The 21,401-nt window shown below is 49.6% G+C and overlaps 1 protein-coding gene across 2 annotated transcripts in view; it reads right to left on the reverse strand.

Moving 5' to 3' along the window:
• Positions 1-12,055: 12,055 nt before the first annotated feature.
• Positions 12,056-21,401, reverse strand: part of EHD3 (EH domain containing 3) — a 30,032-nt gene continuing 20,686 nt past the window's right edge. The window contains exons 4-6 of one of the 2 annotated variants that reach the window (XM_036873701.1): positions 18,412-18,824; positions 17,704-17,868; positions 12,056-14,280 (exon numbers count right to left, since the gene is read on the reverse strand). In XM_036873701.1, coding sequence (XP_036729596.1) covers positions 13,753-14,280; positions 17,704-17,868; positions 18,412-18,824 — 1,106 coding nt within the window. In that variant the 3' untranslated portion in view covers positions 12,056-13,752. The remainder of the gene's footprint in view (positions 14,281-17,703; positions 17,869-18,411; positions 18,825-21,401) is intronic. The other variant, XM_036873702.1, reaches the window with a different exon arrangement.

The raw sequence follows: 21,401 nt of genomic DNA on the forward strand, positions 1-21,401 counted from the left end.
CACCCATACGCTGCAGGCCTGAGCACTTCCTGGCCATGAAGCCCTTGGAAGAATGTTTTGATCCAAAGCAGAGGCCTGGCCTGGGACCTTGACTGTAAGGAGCTTTATTTGTCAGGGGCTGAGGACTAACAGTGAAAGCTTGACTTTGATTTAGAGGGCAGAGAGCTAGAATGTCAGCGACCAGAAGGTTCTAGATAGTTGAAACGAGTTAACCAAGAGCTTGAACGGGGAGTAGCAGGAGACACCAAGACTTCAGCCCTGAGCCAAGCTAACTGAGCAACTGAGAATGTGTTTCTATAATCCGTAAACCCAAATGTTCTTTGTGCACCAAGAGACTTCCCAGTGGAATAAAAACTGGTGTATAGAAAGCCTCCCTTTTCAGGTCAGCCTTTCTACCTTTCCCAGGATCCTGTAATTCCCTCTCTCCATCCCCACTCTGTCCCCTTTGCATTTTTTAGGATGACCAACTCCTTCCGGTTTCCTTGGGACGTTACCAGTTTTGATGCTACAAGCCTCATATCCCAGGAAATGGCTCAGTTACAGGCAAGCCGGGAGTGTAGGTTACCCTAAAGATCTTTTCCTCCACTGACTCCTTCCTAACCTAACATTTGCTCATGACTCCTCTTTGTTAAAAAATTCCACTTCCTTTTGAGCTCCTATTCCATTCTTTGTCATCTATGGATTGCTAAACCTCTCCCACATGTAGTCCATCAACTCACTATGTCCCTGCCCCCTTCCGGATGACTCCTGAACCTCCCCTATCAAACTTCACCAGCCTTCGTTCTTGGTAGCTTTTCCATTGCATTTAGTACCACTGGGTTCTGAGATCCCATTTTCTGCTTCCAGCTCTGAAGTGGCTGGTGCTCTGTCTCAGGTCTAAGGAGTGACTGTGCCCTTCCCTCTCTCTGCCTGTTTGGGACACCCCTCAAGGCTCAGGTCTTGGTCCTGTGCTCTCGCTGACCTACAAAATGCCTAAAAGAGTAGGTGGGTGATGCGATCTGTTAGGCAGACTGAGTAGGGATGGCGTGAAGCGGAGAGTCTGTGCCCCATCTAGAGAGGTCTTCTCTTTAGTAGGTTTTCAAAAGAGTTGGCCACCCTTGGTTTGAGTATTTTTGGAGTTCAGCTGTTATATGAAGTCAATTTGATCCAACCTGGGAATGGGACATTTCCACCCAGAAGCATGGAAACAAATCTGGATATACCTTAGGCAAGAGTTCAGAGTTTTGGGAAATATCCTATCCTTGACTTGGGAGAAGAGTTCTTGTCCTTGCATTGGGGTGAGAAGGCTCTCTCCTCACCTGACTTCTCACCTTTCCTCCTCCCAAGCAGGTAATCAAGTTCTTAGTCACAAGGCTCTCACAGTACAGTCAGGACCTTGATGCAGAGAAACGAGGGCCAGCTTGTCAAGTCCTGGGAGCATTGTTAACGTGGAAAAACTGCTCCTATCTGATGAAAGTCTTTTCACTCATCAGAGACTTATTATTCTTTCCATTGCAATTAAGGGATAGAATGTGGCAATATAATGAGTGCACGATGGTCAGCAACTAAGGATCAGATAGATCACGAGACATTTCAGACATGAACAAGGTCAACAGCTTGACTATTTAAGCTATTTTAGTATCCAATGTCACAAGTCTAGAAACAACTTTGAAGAATAATTTGTCTATTCTTCTGGTCCCTAGTGGGGCTGTGTGTAAATAATCTCAGATTTTCTATATTCTAATTCTTATTATTTCCCTAAAGAGTTTGTGCCCTTTGCTCCTTTTTTAAAAACAATTCCTTCATTCCTTTATTAAGCATTTTTTTAAGGCAATATAGTTGGATATAAAAAGTAGAAGAAGGTGTATCTCTCTCCTTGAAAAGTCTCCAGTTATAGAGGGGAAGACGAAATATACATAAATCCTTGGAAAGACTTCCCGTTGCTAATCCAATCCTGCCACTTCATGGATGTCAAGCTGGGGCAAGTTAACAATCAAGTCTCATCTGAGTCCGTGCAAGGCTGGAGGCTTCTCTGACTGCAGCCCTCAAGGGACTCCATTCACTGGGCCTGAGACAATCTGTCCAACACCAAATACCAGCAGATTGCCCCTGGCTCGTCCAGGCAGTTTGGGAGGAAGCAACAGGAACAGGAAACTCAAGCCTGCCCGTGGAAGCTTGGAGTGTGGTCAACAGACAAAATAAAGACACTTGAGACCCTTAATAAACAGCTCAGTCTTAACGTTATTAGGTGCTGAGTGTGTGAGTGCATCCAGTTCAGGAAAGGGAGAGGCCACTGTGGACTTGTGACCAGGGCTGAAAAGAGGGGAAAGTGATGACAAGGAGAGAGGGCATATTCCCGAGCTGCCTTCTGTGGAAGGGTGTTGGCAGGCAGCACCAGGAGGAAAGGGTGCAGAGCCCTTACATTTTACAGATGTGGTTCAAAGAAGGGTTCAACTACCTGCCCAGATGATGGGCTGCAGAGGACCTGGTAATGGGCTTGGTGGCCTGCAGACCTGACTGGTTCATAATAGGTCAACATTGTCCTGAGTCTTCAAATTGCTCAGCTGGAAGCACTTTTCCATGTTGTCTTTCCAAAGCTGGAATTGCTTAAGAGAAACGGGATAGGAACGTTCCGCTAAGGTGTTTTGCAAAGTTGTTCTCAGGTACTCTCCAAAACCGTTGTACCACTAGAGAAACAGGACAAAAGTAGTTATCAACACACACACGCAGCCACACACACAAATACCCACACACAAGGCACACATAAATGCTCACAGACACTTTCTCTGTCTCTCTGTCTCTCTCTTTCTCTCTCTCATACACACACACACGAATGTTGAAGCCCTGTAGACACTGCACTACTCCTAACACATACTTTGGCAAAATTGTTGAATTAGGGCCAAAACCTACAGTAACTGAAATAGCTTTGTATGAAATCTTTTTGGGCAGTGGGAAGAGTCAGGGGAAGGGCATTGGAAGGATTACCTTACTTTTCATCCTTATTTGATTAATTCTCACAGAGAAAGGGTACGTGATGAAATTGATCATATTCCCCACACCCCCCAATCTGCCTTTTTTATTGAACAAAAAAATGATTCTGGTTTCAGACACATAAATGATACATTTGGTTTTCAAGGGAAATTTTATTTTTGCATTGGAAGAAAATTAAAGAGTTCATTTTAAAAAAAAACTTATCTAGCGAGTTGCATTTCCTGAGCTGCAAAGAAAAAAAAAATTCTTTCCCTTCTCGTGACTTATCTCCTTTTCTCTCAGCAATAAGTCATCTTGGGTTATTTTTTTCCGTGCCTGGATCAAATGAGACCAACAACAGAGGGAAATGATGGGACATGATGGTCTCAAAGCTTGGTCACGGTGGAAGGCAGGCCCTCAGTAGTAGAACTGAAATGGGGAGCTGAAAAGGGGTATGAGGACAAAGGGACCAAGTGCTCCTGAGATTAGCTGCAGCTGCAAAGATGAGAATATTGCAGAGTTAATTAAATGATCGCCTATTTAAATCTTCTTTCTTTTCTAGACCCCAGTTCCCCCAACTCAAAACTCAACCCCTCACAACACCCAGCAGTCATTTGAATTTATTTTGTCTCAGTGAAACGGGAAAGGAGCCGGAGGACCCAATCCCATTGACCCCAGAGTTCATGCCAGACAACATGTCCCTCACTGTGACATACAGCTACAGAGCTCCACGTGTGCAGACGGGGCCCTGATTTCTTTCTTTCTTTTTCACTAATAGGCTTTATTTTTCGAGCAGTTTTAGGTTCATGGAAAACTGAGCAGAAAGTACGGAGAGTTCCCACACATGCACAGCCTCCCTAACTCTCAATATCCCCCGCCAGAACGGTACACTCGTTACAATGGATGAACCTACACTGACGCATCACATCACTCAAAGCCCGTAGATTACGTGGGAGCTCACTCTCAGTGTTGTACATTCTATGGGTTTTGACAAGTGTATTTTGGCCCTGCATTCTTTTCAGATGCAGTTCCATGTGCCTGTTGATAAGGCAAAGTGTTGTGATAATGAGATAGTGACTGCTGAAAGATATCGCATCCAGAAGAAATTGGTCTGGACACGTGGGTGGCCAGAGACAGTCATAAGGTTACAGAGCTCCATTGGTGGGTGTCTGAGGCTGGGTGGACATGATGATTTCCAAGGTCCCGTTCAACTCCTAGACCTGTGGTTCTATGACCTAGGCCAGACACAATCAGGAATTGGCCTTATGAAGGCATGTTCTATAAAGGGTACTGTTACCCATCCTGCCCACTCTGGCCAACAGGGGATTTACCACAATGATTCACTGGAGTTCACCGTGTCCAGGCTTCTATTTGCTTAAAAGTATCAGAAGAGGATCCTTTTTCTCAAGACTTTTCAAAGACGATAAAATGATTGAGACTATGAAATAAGATTGATATGGTTCATTAAACTATTAACTATGTCTAGCATAAAATTGTTTATATAATATACTATATATAATATACAATATGGCTCTGGTATTAAATTTGATTCCTCTTCACTGAGGAACTGGTGACATTTTAGTCTAGGAGGAATGTGCCACCATTCCCCATTTCTGTGCCAGCAAAGCCATAGCTGGCTGGTCACGGAAGGCACCCTGAGTCCTCCCATCAGTGTTCCCGGGAGCTGCTACGCGTCCATGGCTGCTGCGATGTGGAAACCAGCCGTGAGGATCCTCATCCCCATCAGATCTTCTTTTGTTGCCGCAGTTCTTTTTCATCCACTGATCTATTATATCCTACAAGTCTGCAATTAAAAAAAAAAATCTCATCCTTATCAGCAAGGCTTTTATGGCAAATGCAGGAAAGTCTCCCAATGCAGTGGTTCTAGATTTCTGCTTAAGGACAGAATCTTCACCAATTCCGCTCCTAAGGAAGTGTCCTTCCCTCTAATGTTTACTTTTTGAAAGGATGTTCTCTCCATCATCTATGGACCTCTGTCTCTCTCTGAGCTGCAGCACGTCCAAGAACAGGAGAGACTGGCTGTCAGTAAGAAAAGAAGAAATGGCAGATTGAGAGTGATTTGAAAAAATGGTCTCATTCTGCAAAGAAGAAGAGTCCTATGGTCCTTCCCCTCATTTACTAATAACCCTTTGCCTGGAGCTGCCTGAGGTGTAACTCTGGAACAATTTTGCCTTTTTCCCTGCGTTTCATGGTGCCAGCTTCTCCCAGTAATTCAAAGTGACCTGCCAAGTAAGTTTGGTGCCACGTGGCACTTACCTTCTGGCAAGGCCACCTCTCCTATTTGCATGGTCAACTAAGTAGTCCCCATGAGGCCAACCTCTGATTGGATTTATCACTGAGCAACTAACTGACTGTTCAACTGTGCCAACCAGTATCTATTGAGCAGCTTCTATCTGCCAGACCCTCTCTTTTATTGCAGGGTGGGATCTCTGGGAAGCAGACCCTGGGATGGAGTTTAGCATGCAACAAGTTTATCGGAGGGTGCTCTTGGAAAGGGGAAGGGAAAGATGCAGGAGAGGGTGGAGGGAGGTGTTGGGCTGCAATGCAGTCAGGAGGGCTGGGCTGAGCCCATGTGGAGTTCTAAAATGAGAGGGTGCTTCAGAACCGTTCCAGGTGGGGCAAGGGGCCAGGCCTTTGTAACCTCTCACTGACCCCTCATTGGGTGCAGCTGTTCCTGGGGAGAGGGTGTGGCACCGGGGGGAGGCCGCTGAGGATAATTTCTGGAGACGGCTTGAAGTTGAGGGCGGGCAGCTGGCAGCACTACCTGCAGCTCGGGAAATAAGCACTCGAGGACAATCCAGGTGACACAGCGAGGCACCCCTGCACGGGGCTAAGTGTGTTCCATGCCCTGAAGGAGTTCATTATCTGGATGGTGAAATTCGACACATATGCCAGTGACATTGATCCATTTGAATTAGGTCTTGGAAAATCCCAGCTTGTGGATTTTTGTCGTTATCCAGTCGAGGCAGCCCAGCTGAAATCCTTGGTGCATGAAGTGGCCCTTCTTGTACACAGACCACTGGACCTGGATTCCAAACCAGACATTAAGTCAATCCCCAGGACTGAGGAGTGACATCTGGCCGAGCACTGCAGCTCAGAGTCAGTTTGCTTGTTTTCTCTTCTTCTCAAGAAGTTCCAGGAAATGTCACTACAGAGTTCAGGGCTACTATTATCTCAGGCCTCGCTTCCTGTGGTCCCTGGATGTGCCAGAGGATCAAGAGGACAAGCTGCATCTGCTCTGGGGCCTGGACGGTTACTCTGCTCAGGGCCAGAAGCACCAGCTGACTTCCTTGCAGTTATATCTTTTCATGCCATGGCCTATTCCTGAGGAGTAGAATTTTCTGGAACTGGGGAATTGCTATGTACTGCCGAGAAAGCTGTGGAGGTATTTAGGAAGTAGATAAGATCCAGAGGGGAAACCTGCGTAGAAGCAGGTGCCTGCATGCTGGTGTGCCCCAACACCCGCCTGATCCTGAATCTCCTGCCTTCTTCTTCGATGGATTGACTGGGACCTTTCCCACTGGGCCATCCTGCTAGACTCATACCTGTGACCAGAGCCACGGCCACAGCCTCTGACCCCATGGTCACACATGCAGACTCTTGGTTCCTCAGATCAGCCAGTGGTCCCATGGCAGTACCCAGCTCCATGGGAGGGAACAGTCACGGCTACTGGGAGTGGGGTGTGTGTGTGTGTATCACGGGTCTGGAAAGGGCAGAATGCCCAGCTGGGGAGAAGTGGTCCTCTGGCACCCTGGATGGGGGTGGGAAGAAGAGCAGGAGAAAGAGAAAAGGGAGGAAGTGGGCTGTGAGAAGGGAGACGTGGACTGAAGTCAGGTTTCACTGGCATCATCATTATACCAGGAAGTGAGATTCTCGCGAAGGCGAACCAAATCCCAGTCCCATCCCGCAGTGGGGTTGGGATGCAATGAGGGTCGTCTCCTTTCTACTCTGATCTGGCATTTGCTACTCTCTTAGCTCCTTGTCTCAAACAGGGATTAAGAAATGCTGTTTCAAAACAAACAAATAAACAAAACACAGGCTGGTAGAAAAGGAGACTTCACCTTGCATAATAGTGTGATTCTGGAACTTTGTGAATGAAGATAAACCTTTGATATTTGGGTTGTGTATTCAGTATCCTGGAGGATCTGCTCTGACCTGTGACATCCGCAGGTGGCCTGCGTTGGAGCCAGGCTGTCATGCTGCTCCTCCAGCCCACCCAGTGTGTGCACCTTGCTTGTTCACGCTCTGCCAGCACCAGAGCGTGGTGGCTGGGAGGCCAGGCAGGGGTGCCAAGCAGAGATGCAGGTGGCGGCCGGGGCCCTGGTGGTCTAGGGCCTGCAGGTACCCGCAGGTAGTCTCCAGCCCCCGGGCACATTTCAAGAATTCAAGCACTGCAAGCCTGCTCTTCCCAGATCCTCCACACCTCCTCTTCCGTTCTTCTTTCTCTCTGTGCCTTTTTGGGGCTTGGCTGCTTTCCTTCCCTCCCGTATGTAGGATTCTTGCCTCTTCCCTGAATCGTGCCTCTTCCAGCGCATGCCAACAAAACTCACATGTGCAGCATTTATGTTACTGGTGAGCTTTCCCACCTATTGTCTCTTTGTATTTTCACAATACCTCCAAAAAATTGAAATGATCCCTACTTAGGGGAAATATAAACGGAGGCACAGAGAGGCCGCATGGCTTATCCTGATGCTGGAGTTCAGGTAGCCTGAGCCCCAGTCCTTGCACTTTCCATGTCTTCTCTGGGTAATGAGGTGTGTACATGCCATGGTTGCCGCTATTATGCTTTAGTGACGTTTCCTGGGAAGGGGTTGAGGGAAACTCTCCCCATGAAATTCTAAGGGAGGAGATAGAACAGCTATTCATTTTTTTTTTTTTTTTTTTTTTTTTTACCATTTCCTTATTTTATAGTCTCAAGTATTCTAAGTACACACATTCATACCCTCTGGAGTCTTAGAAAGGGATTATTACTTTGAAAATTCCCCAGTCATCACTCTCTCTGGAAAGCCCCGCCATCCCCTCCCTTCCTCACTTATCCTGCAAGAACCACTTCAGGGTATCCTCCCAGCACACACATACACACACACACCCACACACCCCTCCAGGAAGCCTGCCCTGTTGCAGCCTGGGGCCCCTCTGCACGTCTCAGCAGTGCCCAGGCCCTCTGGTTAGGTGGCATATGATCATTTGCTGTGCTGTCACTAGTGCAGGCCACTGCTTCATGTGACCTCACAAGCAAGGCCTCTAGCTTCTTGAGCATAAAAAGGAAGCTGTGAAGTCAGGAAGCTTCTGTGTTAGCTGCTGGGTCCACCTCTGGCATGATCTGCTTCAGTAAACTCTCTCACGAGTACATCTGGTTGGCAGACCTAAACCACATCCTGAGCCCGGCTGCAAGGGAGTGTGGGGATTGTAGCTCTTCTCTTTCCAACCTGTGCACTCTCTGTTTAGCTCTAGGCAGACAAATGCTCATTCAATCCCCAGAATCTATATTATCAGAGAAAGAAGACAGGGCCTATCAGCATTTGCCTCCATTAGTGCAAAGTTCTCCGGCTTAAAAAGTGGTATAGAAGGGCTGGGGCTGGGGCATTGCAGAATATGGCTCAGACACTAAAAGACTTTGTGTAAATCACCTAAGCCTTCAGCTTCAGGTGAACTTGGTTCTGCAGAAAGCAGAAACTCAATCTCCTAGGAGACTTTCCTTTACACTTACTCAATGGACTAAACTTTTGGAAGAACTTAGCAGGTATTTTGGCTGTGATAGTCTAGGTGATGCTGGGTGATAAATAGCCCATGACTGTCAGCGGCTTAAAATTAAAATGACTAGAGTTCCCATTTTGCTCATGCCACCTGTCCAATGCAGACTGGCAAGGAATTTCAGAGTTACCCAGGGACTTGGGCTCACTAAGGCTCCCACGTGCGTTCCTGGCCAGGCAAGAGAAGCAGAATGTGGCAAACCGCATGCTTGTTTCTGCCAGGAGGGGACATGTCGCCGACCACCATATCTCGCGAGCCAAAGCAAGTCACGCAGCTCACCTTTTTTCTTTTTTTTAACATTTTTACTGGAGTATAATTGCTTTACAATGGTGTGTTAGTTTCTGCTTTATAACAAAGTGAATCAGCTATACATATACATATATCCCCATATCTCCTCCCCCTTGCGTCTCCCTCCCACCCTCCCTATCCCACCCCTCTAGGTGGTCACAGAGCACCAAGCTGATCTCCCTGTGCTATGCGCTGCTTCCCACTAGCTATCTATTTTACATTTGGTAGTGTATAAATGTCCATGCCACTCTCTCACTTCGTCCCAGCTAACCCTTCCCCCTCCCCATGTCCTCAAGTTTATTCCTGTCCTGCCCCTAGGTTCTTCAGAACCATTTTTTTTCCTTTAGATTCCATATTTATGTGTTAGCATACGGTATTTGTTTTTCTCTTTCTGACTTACTTCACTCTGTATGACAGACTCTAGGTCCATCCACCTCACTACAAATAACTCAATTTTGTTTCTTTTTATGGCTAATATTCCATTGTATATATGTGCCACATCTTCTTTATCCATTCATCTGTCGATGGACACTTAGGTTGCTTCCATGTCCTGGCTATTGTAAATAGAGCTACAATGAACATTGTGGTACATGACTCTTTCTGAATTATGGTTTTCTCAGAGTATATGCCCAGTAGTGGGATTGCTGGGTCATATGGTAGTTCTGTTTTTAGTTTTTTAAGGAACCTCCATATTGTTCTCCATAGTGGCTGTATCAACTTACATTCCCACCACCAGTGCAAGAGTGTTCCCTTTTCTCCACACCCTCTCCAGCATTTATTGTTTGTAGATTTTTTGATGATGGTCATTCTGACTAGTGTGAGGCGATACCTCATTGTAGTTTTGATTTGCATTTCTCTAATGATTAGTGATGTTGAGCATCCTTTCATGTGTTTGTTGGCAATCTGTATATCTTCTTTGGAGAAATGTCTATGCAGGTCTTCTACCCATTTTTGGATTGGGTTGTTTGTTTTTCTGATATTGAGCTGCATGAGCTGCTTGTAAATTTTGGAGATTAATCCTTTGTCAGTTGCTTCATTTGCAAATATTTTGTCCCATTCTAAGGGTTGTCTTTTCGTCTTATTTATGTTTTCCTTAACTTTAAGGGAGTAGAAAGTTCGGTCCTCCCTGTGCCAGAAGGACCTGAGAACCGCACTGTGGGGAACAGCACTAATTACCTCCAGGGGGAGGTCGATCGGAGAGCCGTGTCCCTTACAACCTCCATTTCCCTCATGGCTCCAGCTGGGATAACTTACAATCCCTGTTACCATTTTTCTTTTTCTCCAAGCACTGAAAATTTCAACTTGAAAGATACTGATAAAATTTTTACTTGAAATGGCCTGTGAAAAACCAGCACAGTCCCCAGGGACAAAATTCTCATCATGCTTTTCCTCAAATACATCAGCGGTTCCGAGTCTGTCATGATTTTGTGGGCTGGGAATGCTGTGTGTTTACTTTTGTATAAAAATCCTGTCTTCCTTGGATTAGAGAAGAGAGATGATGGGCACAAGAGGCAGACTCCAGAAGGTTTCGGGCTCAGCTCAAGTGCCCCACCCTTGCCCCCAGGCTTTCTCTGACCACCTTCTCTCCAGTTGGAAGCCATTTCTGACTCTCATGAGCCTCCACTTTTCCTGCACTCCCCCATCTCAGGACCTGTCATGGTCGCTCACTGTATTATCGATGTTTGTATAAACGTCTCACTTCCCCAACTAGGCTGTGAGCTCTTTGAGAGCTGGAACCTGATTGGCTCCACCTAGGACTTTCCCCCTGCACAGGTGGCATTTATTAAGTATTTTTGAATGGCTCAATGGATGTACGAATCTCATCTTAGGGCCTTTTCTGCAGGAGATTCTCAGTGTCTTCTGAATGAAAGGATGACTGGATGGATAAATGGATGGATGGACAAATTAAAGAATAAAAGATTGAATATGTATAGAGGCTAGTTAACATCTCATAGGGAAAACAAGCCTATTCCCCCCACATGGCTGTGCTAATTCTGACCAGCTAACACATAAATGTAGATTCTTGGAACAGAAGGGACAAATGGGAGTGGGGTGACTCAGGGAAACCTCTTCCCACCCTGTAAACGGAGGCCAGGCCCTGCTGTGGCAGCAGTGTCCCCCGTACATGACTGTGCTTTGGTCATGACTTAGTCCTCAGGTGCCAGGGGCAGGCTTTCTGGACACAGGGGCACAGGGCGTGGCTCTTCCTGTCTGAGCATTTCTGTGGCCCAGGCTGAGTTTGGGGGAAGGAGCGACAGGCCAGCGGAGCCCCTAGGGATTCTTGCCGGCGAGACTGCTGTGACGTGGTTCTGCTCTCCACATTAAATGTTTTCGAGGCTGAGGCAGGGGATCTCTGCAGGCCCCCAGAGCCCACAAGAGGTCAGTAGGTCGAGGCGGCAGGGGCAGAAGGACAGCCCCAGAGAAAGTGTTCCTCATCTGTCCCCTCACCCGTGGGGAGGAGCCTCAAGCACCATTTCCTCTTTCTCAGGAGATGCCAACATGAATTCCCATGTCTCCCAGATCTCTCCGGGGTGGAGCCTTGAGGAAGGGAGGGGAGACAGGCAGGGAGAGGAAGGGCAGGAAGGTGGCACATGTGTCCAAGAGGTGGTGGGGTGAGGGGACAAACAGACACCCCCTTTTATCTAAAATAAAGACAGAAACCTCCCCTCCCTCTGCTGTCTCCTTCCCATTTCTCCTTCAGCTCAAGTAAAGGCATAGAGGTGAGAAATGGTCCCTTTGCTGGGCTTGGCACTTGAGTTAGAGGAGGTTAGACCTCTCTGCCTTGGTCTTCCTTTGGTCTTCATTTCATGAGAAAGAGAAATGTACGGATGCAGAAGGACGCCCAGGAGTTGGGGACCATCTTCCCTCCAGAGTGTCAGGGTGGTTCCACCAGGGCAACGGGCCTGGAGAGGCACCAGGCCAATGGGATGCTACTTGTGGATGCTGGCTATGGGCGGCCCCGATCCTCTGCCAAAGATGCCCGAGTAAGAGTCCAGCTCCTCTCCTCAGCCTCCCACGGAATGATGCTCTGTGGCCAAGCAGGTACCAAAGGATAAATGTGCTATATTAACATGAACACTAATGACAAATGCACTGCAGTAGTGAGCACATCGTAGATACACAGAATATTCTCTATATAGTCTGAACATAGATACAAAATAAGTTATACTTGTTTTTGTTTTCCATCACAGTAGGAGCGTAGCATACAAAGTGACTGAGTCAGTGGCCGCAAAGCAAGCCAAGGGAGAGACCATGAGGGAGACTGTAGGGCACTGAGAACGGTGGGGATTTGCCAAGGACACCGCAGACTCCTGGGGGTCCTGCAGGGAACATGACCTTAGACCTCTCAAACTGGCCTTCAGAGAATCAGCAGGAGGTCCCACTTGATAAGAGTTGGCGGCTGCATTTGAGCTGGGATGATTCAGGCTACCGGGTGGGAAGCAGAGCAGAGACAGAGGCGAACAGCACCCAACAGGCCAGCCCACTCTCCCGCTGGTGCTGTTGGGCTTCTGCGATTTTAGGAACATGGGGAGCATCGCCAGAAGCCACGGTTTGCTTCTGTGCTGTGACAGATGGCCAGACTGATGGCCCACCAAATGCTGGCTGGCCCTTCTCCCTCGCCAGCCTGCTCTGGGAGGCCATGAGGGGGGCTGTGTGCTCAGCTTATTCGCCATGGTTTGTCATCAGCCAGAAACGCTGGGACCCTGCACATCATCACAGCAGAGGGCAGAGTCTGTGGCCCTGGCTCTATCACACATGAGTTCTGTGACCCTGGGAGGCTCACCTGAACTCCTGAGTCTCAGGCTCCTCTCTGCAAATTGGAGGGACTAACACATACGTCCTCGGAGCGTGGTGAGGACCACATGGGATAATGTATAGAAAGTGCCTAACACAGCTCCTGGCACTCAGAAGAGGCTGGATAAATGTGAGTCGAGTACAAGCATCCAAACATAGAGGCCAGGTGGGAAAAAATATGAACCTCACAAAATCTGTGGAATATAAACCACCTTGACTGGCTATGAGAGCAGAGGATGACAGAACAGTTTCTTTGCTTTCTTTCCTGCCAAGTTTTTCCCTTCTCTCTCTGCTTCTGGGATTCTTTGAAGTGAAGTGCAAGGTTTCAAAGCCAGGTCTGCCAAGGCAGTCAGAGCCTAAGCCTGGGAAAGAACAGGGCTCGGGGCTACGTGTCTTCAAGTCTGGGGCTTGGTTCGCTGAGGACGCTTCCCTCCTCCCCTCCCCTCCCTGCCGCAGCTCCCCTCCCCTCCCATCTCCTGGCCCCAGAGCAGACTTCATATTAGGAAGCCAAAGAGGGGGGAGAAAGCACAGAAAAAAAGTGGATTGTCTATTAAGTGAAAAGCCTTTTCCACCTGCTCTGAGTCCGGGGAATCTGGAGGTAGGTGGGCCATCTGTGGGTGAGTGAACTGCCCCCTCTGTGGGAGAAGGCAGGTCTTTGGGCAGTGGAATAGGGGAGAGAAAGAGGGATGGAGACCTAGGCTTGACACCTGGGACCCTGGGAGTGCTCCTGTGCTTCAGCCAATGCTGAGAACTTGGAGATGTGTCTACGCAAAGATCCACCTAGAAACCTAGAGATCACTGTCCCCTCTTATCCGCAATGCTATTCTCAACGTGTGTGTGTGTGTGTGTGTGTGTGTGTGTGTGTGTGTGTGTGTGGCTGTGTGTATGTGATCGCCTCTCCCATCTCCTCTAACACCTGCCTGCTCTGGACCTCCCCGCCTCCCATCACTCGGTAGCTTTCCTCTTGGATGGGGGTATGAGGTGGGCAGGCAGCTCGTTGGGCAGCTCATGCCCCTCCAGCTTGACCTTGATGAGGTGGTTGGCCAGTGCGAACTCCTCGTCATCCAACATGCCATCCTTGTCAATGTCGGCCAGCTTCCAGATCTTGCCCAGCACGCTGTTGGGCAGCTTGGAGCGCACCATCTCCTTCTTGGCGTTGGCGCCCGTGATCTTGCCATCCACTGGTGACAGGGTGTAGAAGATCTCATCATACATGGGTTTGTCCCTGGCCACCACCCACTCAGCATCATCAATGCCCTCCCCAGCCCCCTCCCCATAGCCGTGCCCGAAGGGGCCATGCAGGGTGCCCTCAAATGCTCCGCCCTTCACTATCTGGGCGGGCCGCTGTGTCTCCTCCTGGCGCACCAGCACCATGAGCTGGGCAATGTCATGGGCCAGCATGTCGTCCACCACCTCCAGCAGCTTGCTTTTCAGTGGCTGGAATTTGCTGAAGTCCTGGGCCTGCAGCTGGTCCTGCAGAAAGAGAGAGAAAAAAGAAGGTGAGGCCAGAAGACAATGGAAGGAGATCCACAAAAGATATGAGAGGAGGAGAAAAAAGGCACGTTGGCTCTTGGTGGATTTTTCAAGAGAGAAAATAGTTGCAGGGGTTGGAGAAGAAAGGGAAATTTAACAATCACTGGTTTGATCCATTTGGATTTCCTTTAGCGTTCTAGAAAGCAAATACAGTCAGCTCTCTGTATCCAAGGGTTCTGCATCTGTGGATACAGAGGGCCAACTGTACCTCACCATTTTATATAGTGAACTTGAGCATCCATGGATTTTGGTATCTGTGGAGGGTCCTGGAACCAATCCCCTGCGGATACCGAGGGATGACTATAATTAAATTTCTCTTTAAGTTAGTTTTGGCTATTGAACAGTGAGTGGTTCTTGAATGCTGTACCCCTCTGAGACTGAGCCATGCGGGTGTCTACTTCAATAAGGGTTATATTCGAGAACACTGGCAGTGCTTTCACTACATTAATTATCTCATTCACTTCCCCGTGACCTTCTGAAAGTGGGAAATCACATGCTATCCCTATATAGGGAAGGAAAAATGGAGGCATAGGCAACTAAAAACAAATCATAGTAGAAGCCAAAGGTCATTCCTAAGTCAGTAGTTCTTAATCAGGATGCTCTCGGGATTATCTGGAGAGAGTTTTCAACTATTGGCTTCTCCCTGAGGGTTCTGACTCAGTAGGCACGGGCAACAGCTCCCCTCCTTGACTTCCCATGACCCCCACAGCACACAGTAAAAGAAATATGTTCCGCTTTGCATGTCTTTGCCATTTTGAAAGGTCCTGAGTCTCAAGCATCCAGCTTCTCCTTGGCCTCTGTAATGATAAGACAAGAGCTTCCTGCTCCCACCCTGGCTCTGGCCACAGCAATCTCAGGACACTGGGCAGAGGCCAATGCACAGGGGACAGTGGCAGGACAAGCACACTGAGTTCACTGCAGAAAAATTCAGAAAACACCCACGGCTACATTTCAAGACCAAGTGTGAGCCTGGGCATTCTCACCTCCCTTCTAGGGCAGGGCTGGACCAGGGAGGCTGTGGGGGCTGGAGGTTGGAGGGGGGAGCAGACAAGCCTTTTCTCCTGCCCTCAGCACGACCTCCTAAGGTCCCTGTCTCTCCCAGCCTGTCCACATCTAAGCGTGTTTGGTGGGCTCCCAACTAGGGGGTCCCAGTATCTTCCAGAGGACGTGAGGGTTGCTCCCATCGGCCCACACATATGCCCCCACCGGACAGCTATTTACATACTGATCCAGCATCCCTGACAGAACCTGACATCAGACAGGCAAACAAGTGAGAAGGTGAAACCATTTATGTTGCAAAAGAATTCCTCACATTAAAAAGTCATATGGTCCCTTTCAAATGTCATCTTCCCCAAATGTTTGCTTACAGATCATTAAATTCTTAATTCAAAGAGAAACTGAAAGTTGAAACAATTCTGAAATTAGTGACTGGCTCCCGGTAGGTGGTTATAGGAATGAATGGATACATGAACAAATGCATACTTTGGATGTCTATTCTTTCTTTCTTTTTATTTTACTAGATAGGAAATTAAAAATACGTATTTGGGACTATACTGATATTCTGAAACCCTAAAAGCAACAAGAGCAAAAACAATATTACTACTACACCTGCTGCTATTTTTTCCTAATTCCCTAATTCTTAAAAACTTTTCATTTTTATTTTTATTCTTATTTTTCTAAGCTTAAACCATGGTAGCTGATAATGTGAGTTGACTTGTAGTCACTTAAATCTTTTTTTTTGTTTTTTTTTTGGTTTGTTTTTGTTTTTGTTTATTGACTTTTATTTATTTATTTATTTATGGCTGTGTTGGGTCTTCGTTTCTGTGCGAGGGCTTTCTCTAGTTGCGGCAAGTGGGGGCCACTTCATCGCGGTGCACGGGCCTCTCATTATCGCGGCCTCTCTTGTTGCGGAGCACAGGCTTCAGATGCGCAGGCTCAGTAGCTGTGGCTCACGGGCCTAGTTGCTCCGTGGCATGTGGGATCTTCCCAGACCAGGGCTCGAACCCGTGTCCCCTGCATTGGCAGGCAGATTCTCAACCACTGCACCACCAGGGAAGCCCCTCATTTTTATTTTTTTATTTTATTTTTTAATAAATTTATTTATTTTATTGTTTATTTTTGGCTGCTTTGGGTCTTCGTTGCTGCGTGCGGGCTTTCTCTATTTGCAGGGAGCGGGGGCTACTCTTTGTTGCGGCGCGCGGGCTTCTCATTGCGGTGGCTTCTCTTGTTGCGGAGCACGGGCTCTAGGCGCGCGGGCTTCAGTAGTTGTGGCTCACGGGCTCTAGAGTGCAGGCTCAGTAGTTGTGGCGCACTGGCTTAGTTGCTCCGCGGCATGTGGGATCATCCCAGGCCAGGGCTTGAACCCGTGTCCCCTGCATTGGCAGGCGGATTCTTAACCACTGCGCTACCAGGGAAGCCCTTCATTTTAAAATAATTACATGAGAATTAATCATGAGAAGTTGCAAAAATTGTGCAGAGAGCTAGGTTCCTTGTGCTCATCACCCAGCTTCCTCTACTGGTGACATCTCACCTAACTTGCTACTGCATTTTAAGAGCATAGTTGGTGCCAGGCCATGCTAAGTGCCTTGCAAATATTCTCTGATATACACCCACAATATCCATATAAGGTGGTGCTTTTGTAGCCTCGATATGTAGATGAAAAGACAGAGGGTCAGAGAGGATCCAGTTAGTATGGTGTGGTAGTTTTTTGCTTAGACCTTGGACACTCCTGGGGTTTCTACTTGCAGGCTGTGTAAACACTACTAAAACCGTAGGCAGGTTAATTACCTTTGTAAACCTCAGTTTGCTTATCTGTAAAAGGAGGATGAAATGCCTCCCTCAGAGGACTTTTCACACATAAGAAACTATGTGTGACTGACCCTGGCCCAAGAGAGGGGCCCATGGTATGCTCCGAAGATGGTGAGCTCCTGTGCGGATTTCTGCTTCTCTGTGGCTTATGTCCCAAATCACTCCCAAGGAGGAGCTCAGTGGTAAACTTAAGCAATGAAGGGCCGGGAGAATGTCAGGTGACTTGTCCTGTTTCACATGACGTGGCGGGGATTCCAAACCTGTGGTGGCCAGGACTGGGGATGTTCATAAACTTGAGGTACCAGACCCCCGAACATCCTCTAACACTGCTGCCCACTGGGAGCACTGGGGCTCCACGTTTCTCCCTGGGCCCAGATACGGCCCCTGTTGGGCCAGTGTCAGCCCAGCAGGAAGGGCAGACCCAGGGCCATCTGCCTGCCTGCCTACTGATTCTGGGTTGAGTTTCCACCCGGGGAATCCGAGGGTGGCCTCCTCCTCCAAGCTCAGGCTGCTTAGGCAGCTTGTTCCTTTCCTGGAGCCCCAGACCCCGGTTACCTGCATCCTCTTCAGGTTGGGGAAGTCCCCAGGTGAGATCTGGTGCTCCCGCTCGATCTGGCCGTAAATCTCCGCCAGGTTGTTCACCAGCTCCTTCTTCTTGTTGTCCTTCCCGAACACCGAGGGCATCTCCTTCTTCAGAGAGCTGATGATGTAGGCGTGGACCTGAATAACAGGGGCAGAGAGAAACCTTCAGATCGAGACGTCAATTCTTTCCTTCCCTCTAGGGCGGCTCTCACCCCACCTCTTCCCATAAATCCCCCCTCCTCCTGCTCCTACTTCCGAAATTATTTCTGTCTCCACCCTCTTTCTCTCCCATTGCTTGCAGCGCACGTGGTTTTGCTAAATCCTGGGGAAAGGTGAGATTGTGGGGAGGTTAAGGTCAAGGCAGTAACAGGGATGGAAATTCTGGTGATGACGTTGATGAGGAAGACAGTAACAACAGCTGACGTGTACAAAGCACTTCTGAGGATGCCAGGCACTGTGATGAGGGCTTTTCCATTCTTTATTCTACTTTACCTTCTAACCCTTTCATTTTACGTATGTGGAAACAGGCACAGCACAACTAAGGGCCTTGCTGGGGTTGGAATCACACAGTAAACTGTGGAGCTGAGTTCAATATGGCCATCTGACGCCAGAGCTTGTGATCATTACCACCACACTCTCCTGCCCTGCCCCCCTTCCCCCCCGCCGCCCAGGTAGCCTCACCTTGGCCAGCCTGGCCCTCTTGATGAGGTCGTTCAGCTTGCGCAGGGCAGCGTTTCGCGGCAGACTCTGGATGTCTCTGAACAGGTCCTGCTCCTCGGCCTCAAAGAGCTTCCGGTTGTCTGGGATGAGAAGGGGGTGGGACCAGAAGGAGCCGATGTAGACCCGGATCACCTCCGGGGTGTTCACGATCTTCCCCAGGGACCACATGAGGGCCCCGTACACCCGCATCAGCTGCTGCGTCTCAATCTGGTCCGCCTTGTTCAGCACCACGCGCATCTTGTCCTCGTGGTTCTTGAGGGCCTTGATGACTTCTGAGAACTCATCAGAGATGTCCAGCTTGTGGGCGTCGAAGAGCAGGATGATGCGATCGACCCGCTCGGCGAACCACTCGAGGACGGCCGCGAAGTCGTACCCTGCGACACAGCAGAGTCAGGGAGCGGGGCCTTTGGGGCGGAGGGTAGGGTTTTGGGGGGAGGCAGCCGGTGCAATAGAAATAACATGGTCTCGGGAGGCAGATCTGGGTTCAAATCTGGCTCCTCCACATTTTCACAATTTGGCCTTCAGCCAGTTACCAAATGTCTCTGAGTCAGTGTTTTTCCATCTATAAATGGGCGTACTAATAGTATCTAGTTAATAGAATTTTAAGGACTAAAGATGCTCAGAGCCCAGCACCTAGCAGCTGCTCAGTAGATGCCAGTTATTATTACTAACATCATTGTCCCCATAAAACACAGCCACCATCCAGCTCCCCTATCCTTGCTTACTGTATTTAGGAGCCAGGGGCCCTGCTGGAAAAGAAACTCTGGACATATATTTTGAATAAAGACCCAGAAATTCTTAACAAGGTCCCAAGGTTCAGACCATGCCCATCACTGATCTGGAAGAAATCTGAGGCTCTTGACACACAACTTCTTCTCATGCCTGCTCATAAGCTCGCTTCATTCCTTATTCATCAGCTGCAGCCCCCAAATTCCCAACTCTTTTTTTTTTTTTAATTAATTAATTAATTTTATTTTTGGCTGTGTTGGGTCTTTGTTGCTCTGTGCGGGCTTTCTCTAGTTGCAGTGAGCGGGGGGTACTCTTTGTTGCGGTGCACGGGCTTCTCATTGTCATGGCTTCTCTTGTTGCAGAGCACGGGCTCTAGGCGTGCAGGCTTCAGTAGTTGTGGCACGTGGGCTCAGTAGTTGTGGCTTACGGGCTCTAGAGCTCAGGCTCTGTAGTTGTGGCTCACGGACTTAGTTGCTCCACAGCATGTGGGATCTTCCTGGGCCAGGGCTCGAACCCGTGTCCCTTGCATTGGCAGGCAGATTCTTAACCACTGCGCCACCAGGGAAGCCCCAAATTCCCAACTCTTAAAACCACAAGGGGTTTCTTCCTTAGCATGGGACAGACCTCTGGCTGCCACACGTTGGTTATCTGGCACTGAGCTGCTTCAGGTCAGGCTGGTTCCAGGAACCCCACAGCACCTGCTCTGCTCAACCCCAAGTAGCAGTGGATCCGGGAGGGCCTGGAGGGGGAGGTCATGCCAACAGTCTGCACATTCAGCCTCATATTCACTGACCCTTAACAGCTGGAAGCAGCTTCACCTCTCTGTGCCTCAGTCTCCTCTTCCATGAAATAGAGGACAATAGATGGGGAAGTGAGGCTCAGAGAGGGGAAGTGACTTGCTTGAGGGCACACAGTCCAGGAGCAGCAGCACGGGGATGAGGGTGGAGGTGTTAGGCCCTCTGCTGCTCCCCAGTGCCACACCTCTGGCAGGGAGGTAGGAGCCCTTCCTTAAGCTCTGGTGGGATCAACGACCCCGGCTCCCAACATCACAGGCTTTCAGGGGCATAGACTCTGGGGCCCCAAAGCTCATTGCCACCACTGAGTGGGAGACCCAGCCATAGGGAAAAAGCCAGCAGTTCCTGCCTTGCCTCACAGAGGAAGATTAGAGACGAAGGCAGGTCATTAGGTAGCTGCTTTGCAACTGAGTCAGATGCAAGCAGCTCTGCTCGCCTGGAACAGCGGTCCTCAACTTGAGCGCGCAGCGGAATCCCCCAGGGGGCCTGTTAAAACCCAGATGGCTGGGCCTACCTCAGAGCTTCTGATTCAGTTCCCATCATGACCTCATTTCCCCTTCGCACCACCCTCTGCGGCAGGCACAGTCCCACTTTCCAGAGGAGAAACCTGAGGTTCAGAGATGAGGGGAGAGCCAGATCACCGGCATGTTGGGGGGTCAGGATTGGACCCAGCCACGGGGCCCTGGGCGCCCTGCAGAGGCCGTGCTGGCAGCGGTCCTGCACCTGCGCCCCGCCCCGCCCCACCTCCCGCTCCCTTCCCGTCTCCTCCCTTCCCAGGGCTGGCTCCAGGCTATTCTCAGTCTCCCTCAGCACAGCCAGGTGGAGGGCAGCGCTCACCTTCTGAAGGCCGTCCCTCAGAGCCGTGGGCAGGAGGGGGCACAGAGGGCTCAGAAAATCAGGGCAAACTGACTCCCGGGCCCCATCCACCCCAACCCGGAAGACAGGTCACGGCCTGGCTGCTTTGGTGCCTGGAGCCTGCAGGCTTGCCCTCGGTTGCAGCTGGGGAGGGCAGGGGGCTCAGAGGCCTCTGGCCTTCTGCTGAGACCTGCTCCCAAATCTAGCCTGACAAGGTTTTGGCTGTGGTGGTGCAGGCCGCGGGGAGGGCAGCTGCGAAGAGTGTGCTGCGCCCTCCCTCCCTCCCTCCGCCCTCCCTCCCTCCCTCCCTCCCGTACAGCAGATTTCAGCCCTCACTGCTCAGCGCACGGCTCACTGCTCACAGGCAGCAGCTCACAGCCGGCCGGCCCTGCAGCCACAGCAGCTAGCCCTGGGCGCTTAATGACAGGGCTCAAAGCAAGTGGGTGAGATGCGCCCAGGGCCAAGCAGAGGGAGGGCCAGGACCAGAACACAGGTCTTCCTGCCCTAAGCCCAGCACTCCAGCCAGCCCTCCACGGGCTGGGGGAAAGCCAAGGGGCCAGAGAAGCTGCAGAG

The sequence above is a fragment of the Balaenoptera musculus genome, chromosome 13, assembly GCF_009873245.2.
Source record: "Balaenoptera musculus isolate JJ_BM4_2016_0621 chromosome 13, mBalMus1.pri.v3, whole genome shotgun sequence".
Lineage (NCBI taxonomy): Eukaryota > Metazoa > Chordata > Mammalia > Artiodactyla > Balaenopteridae > Balaenoptera > Balaenoptera musculus.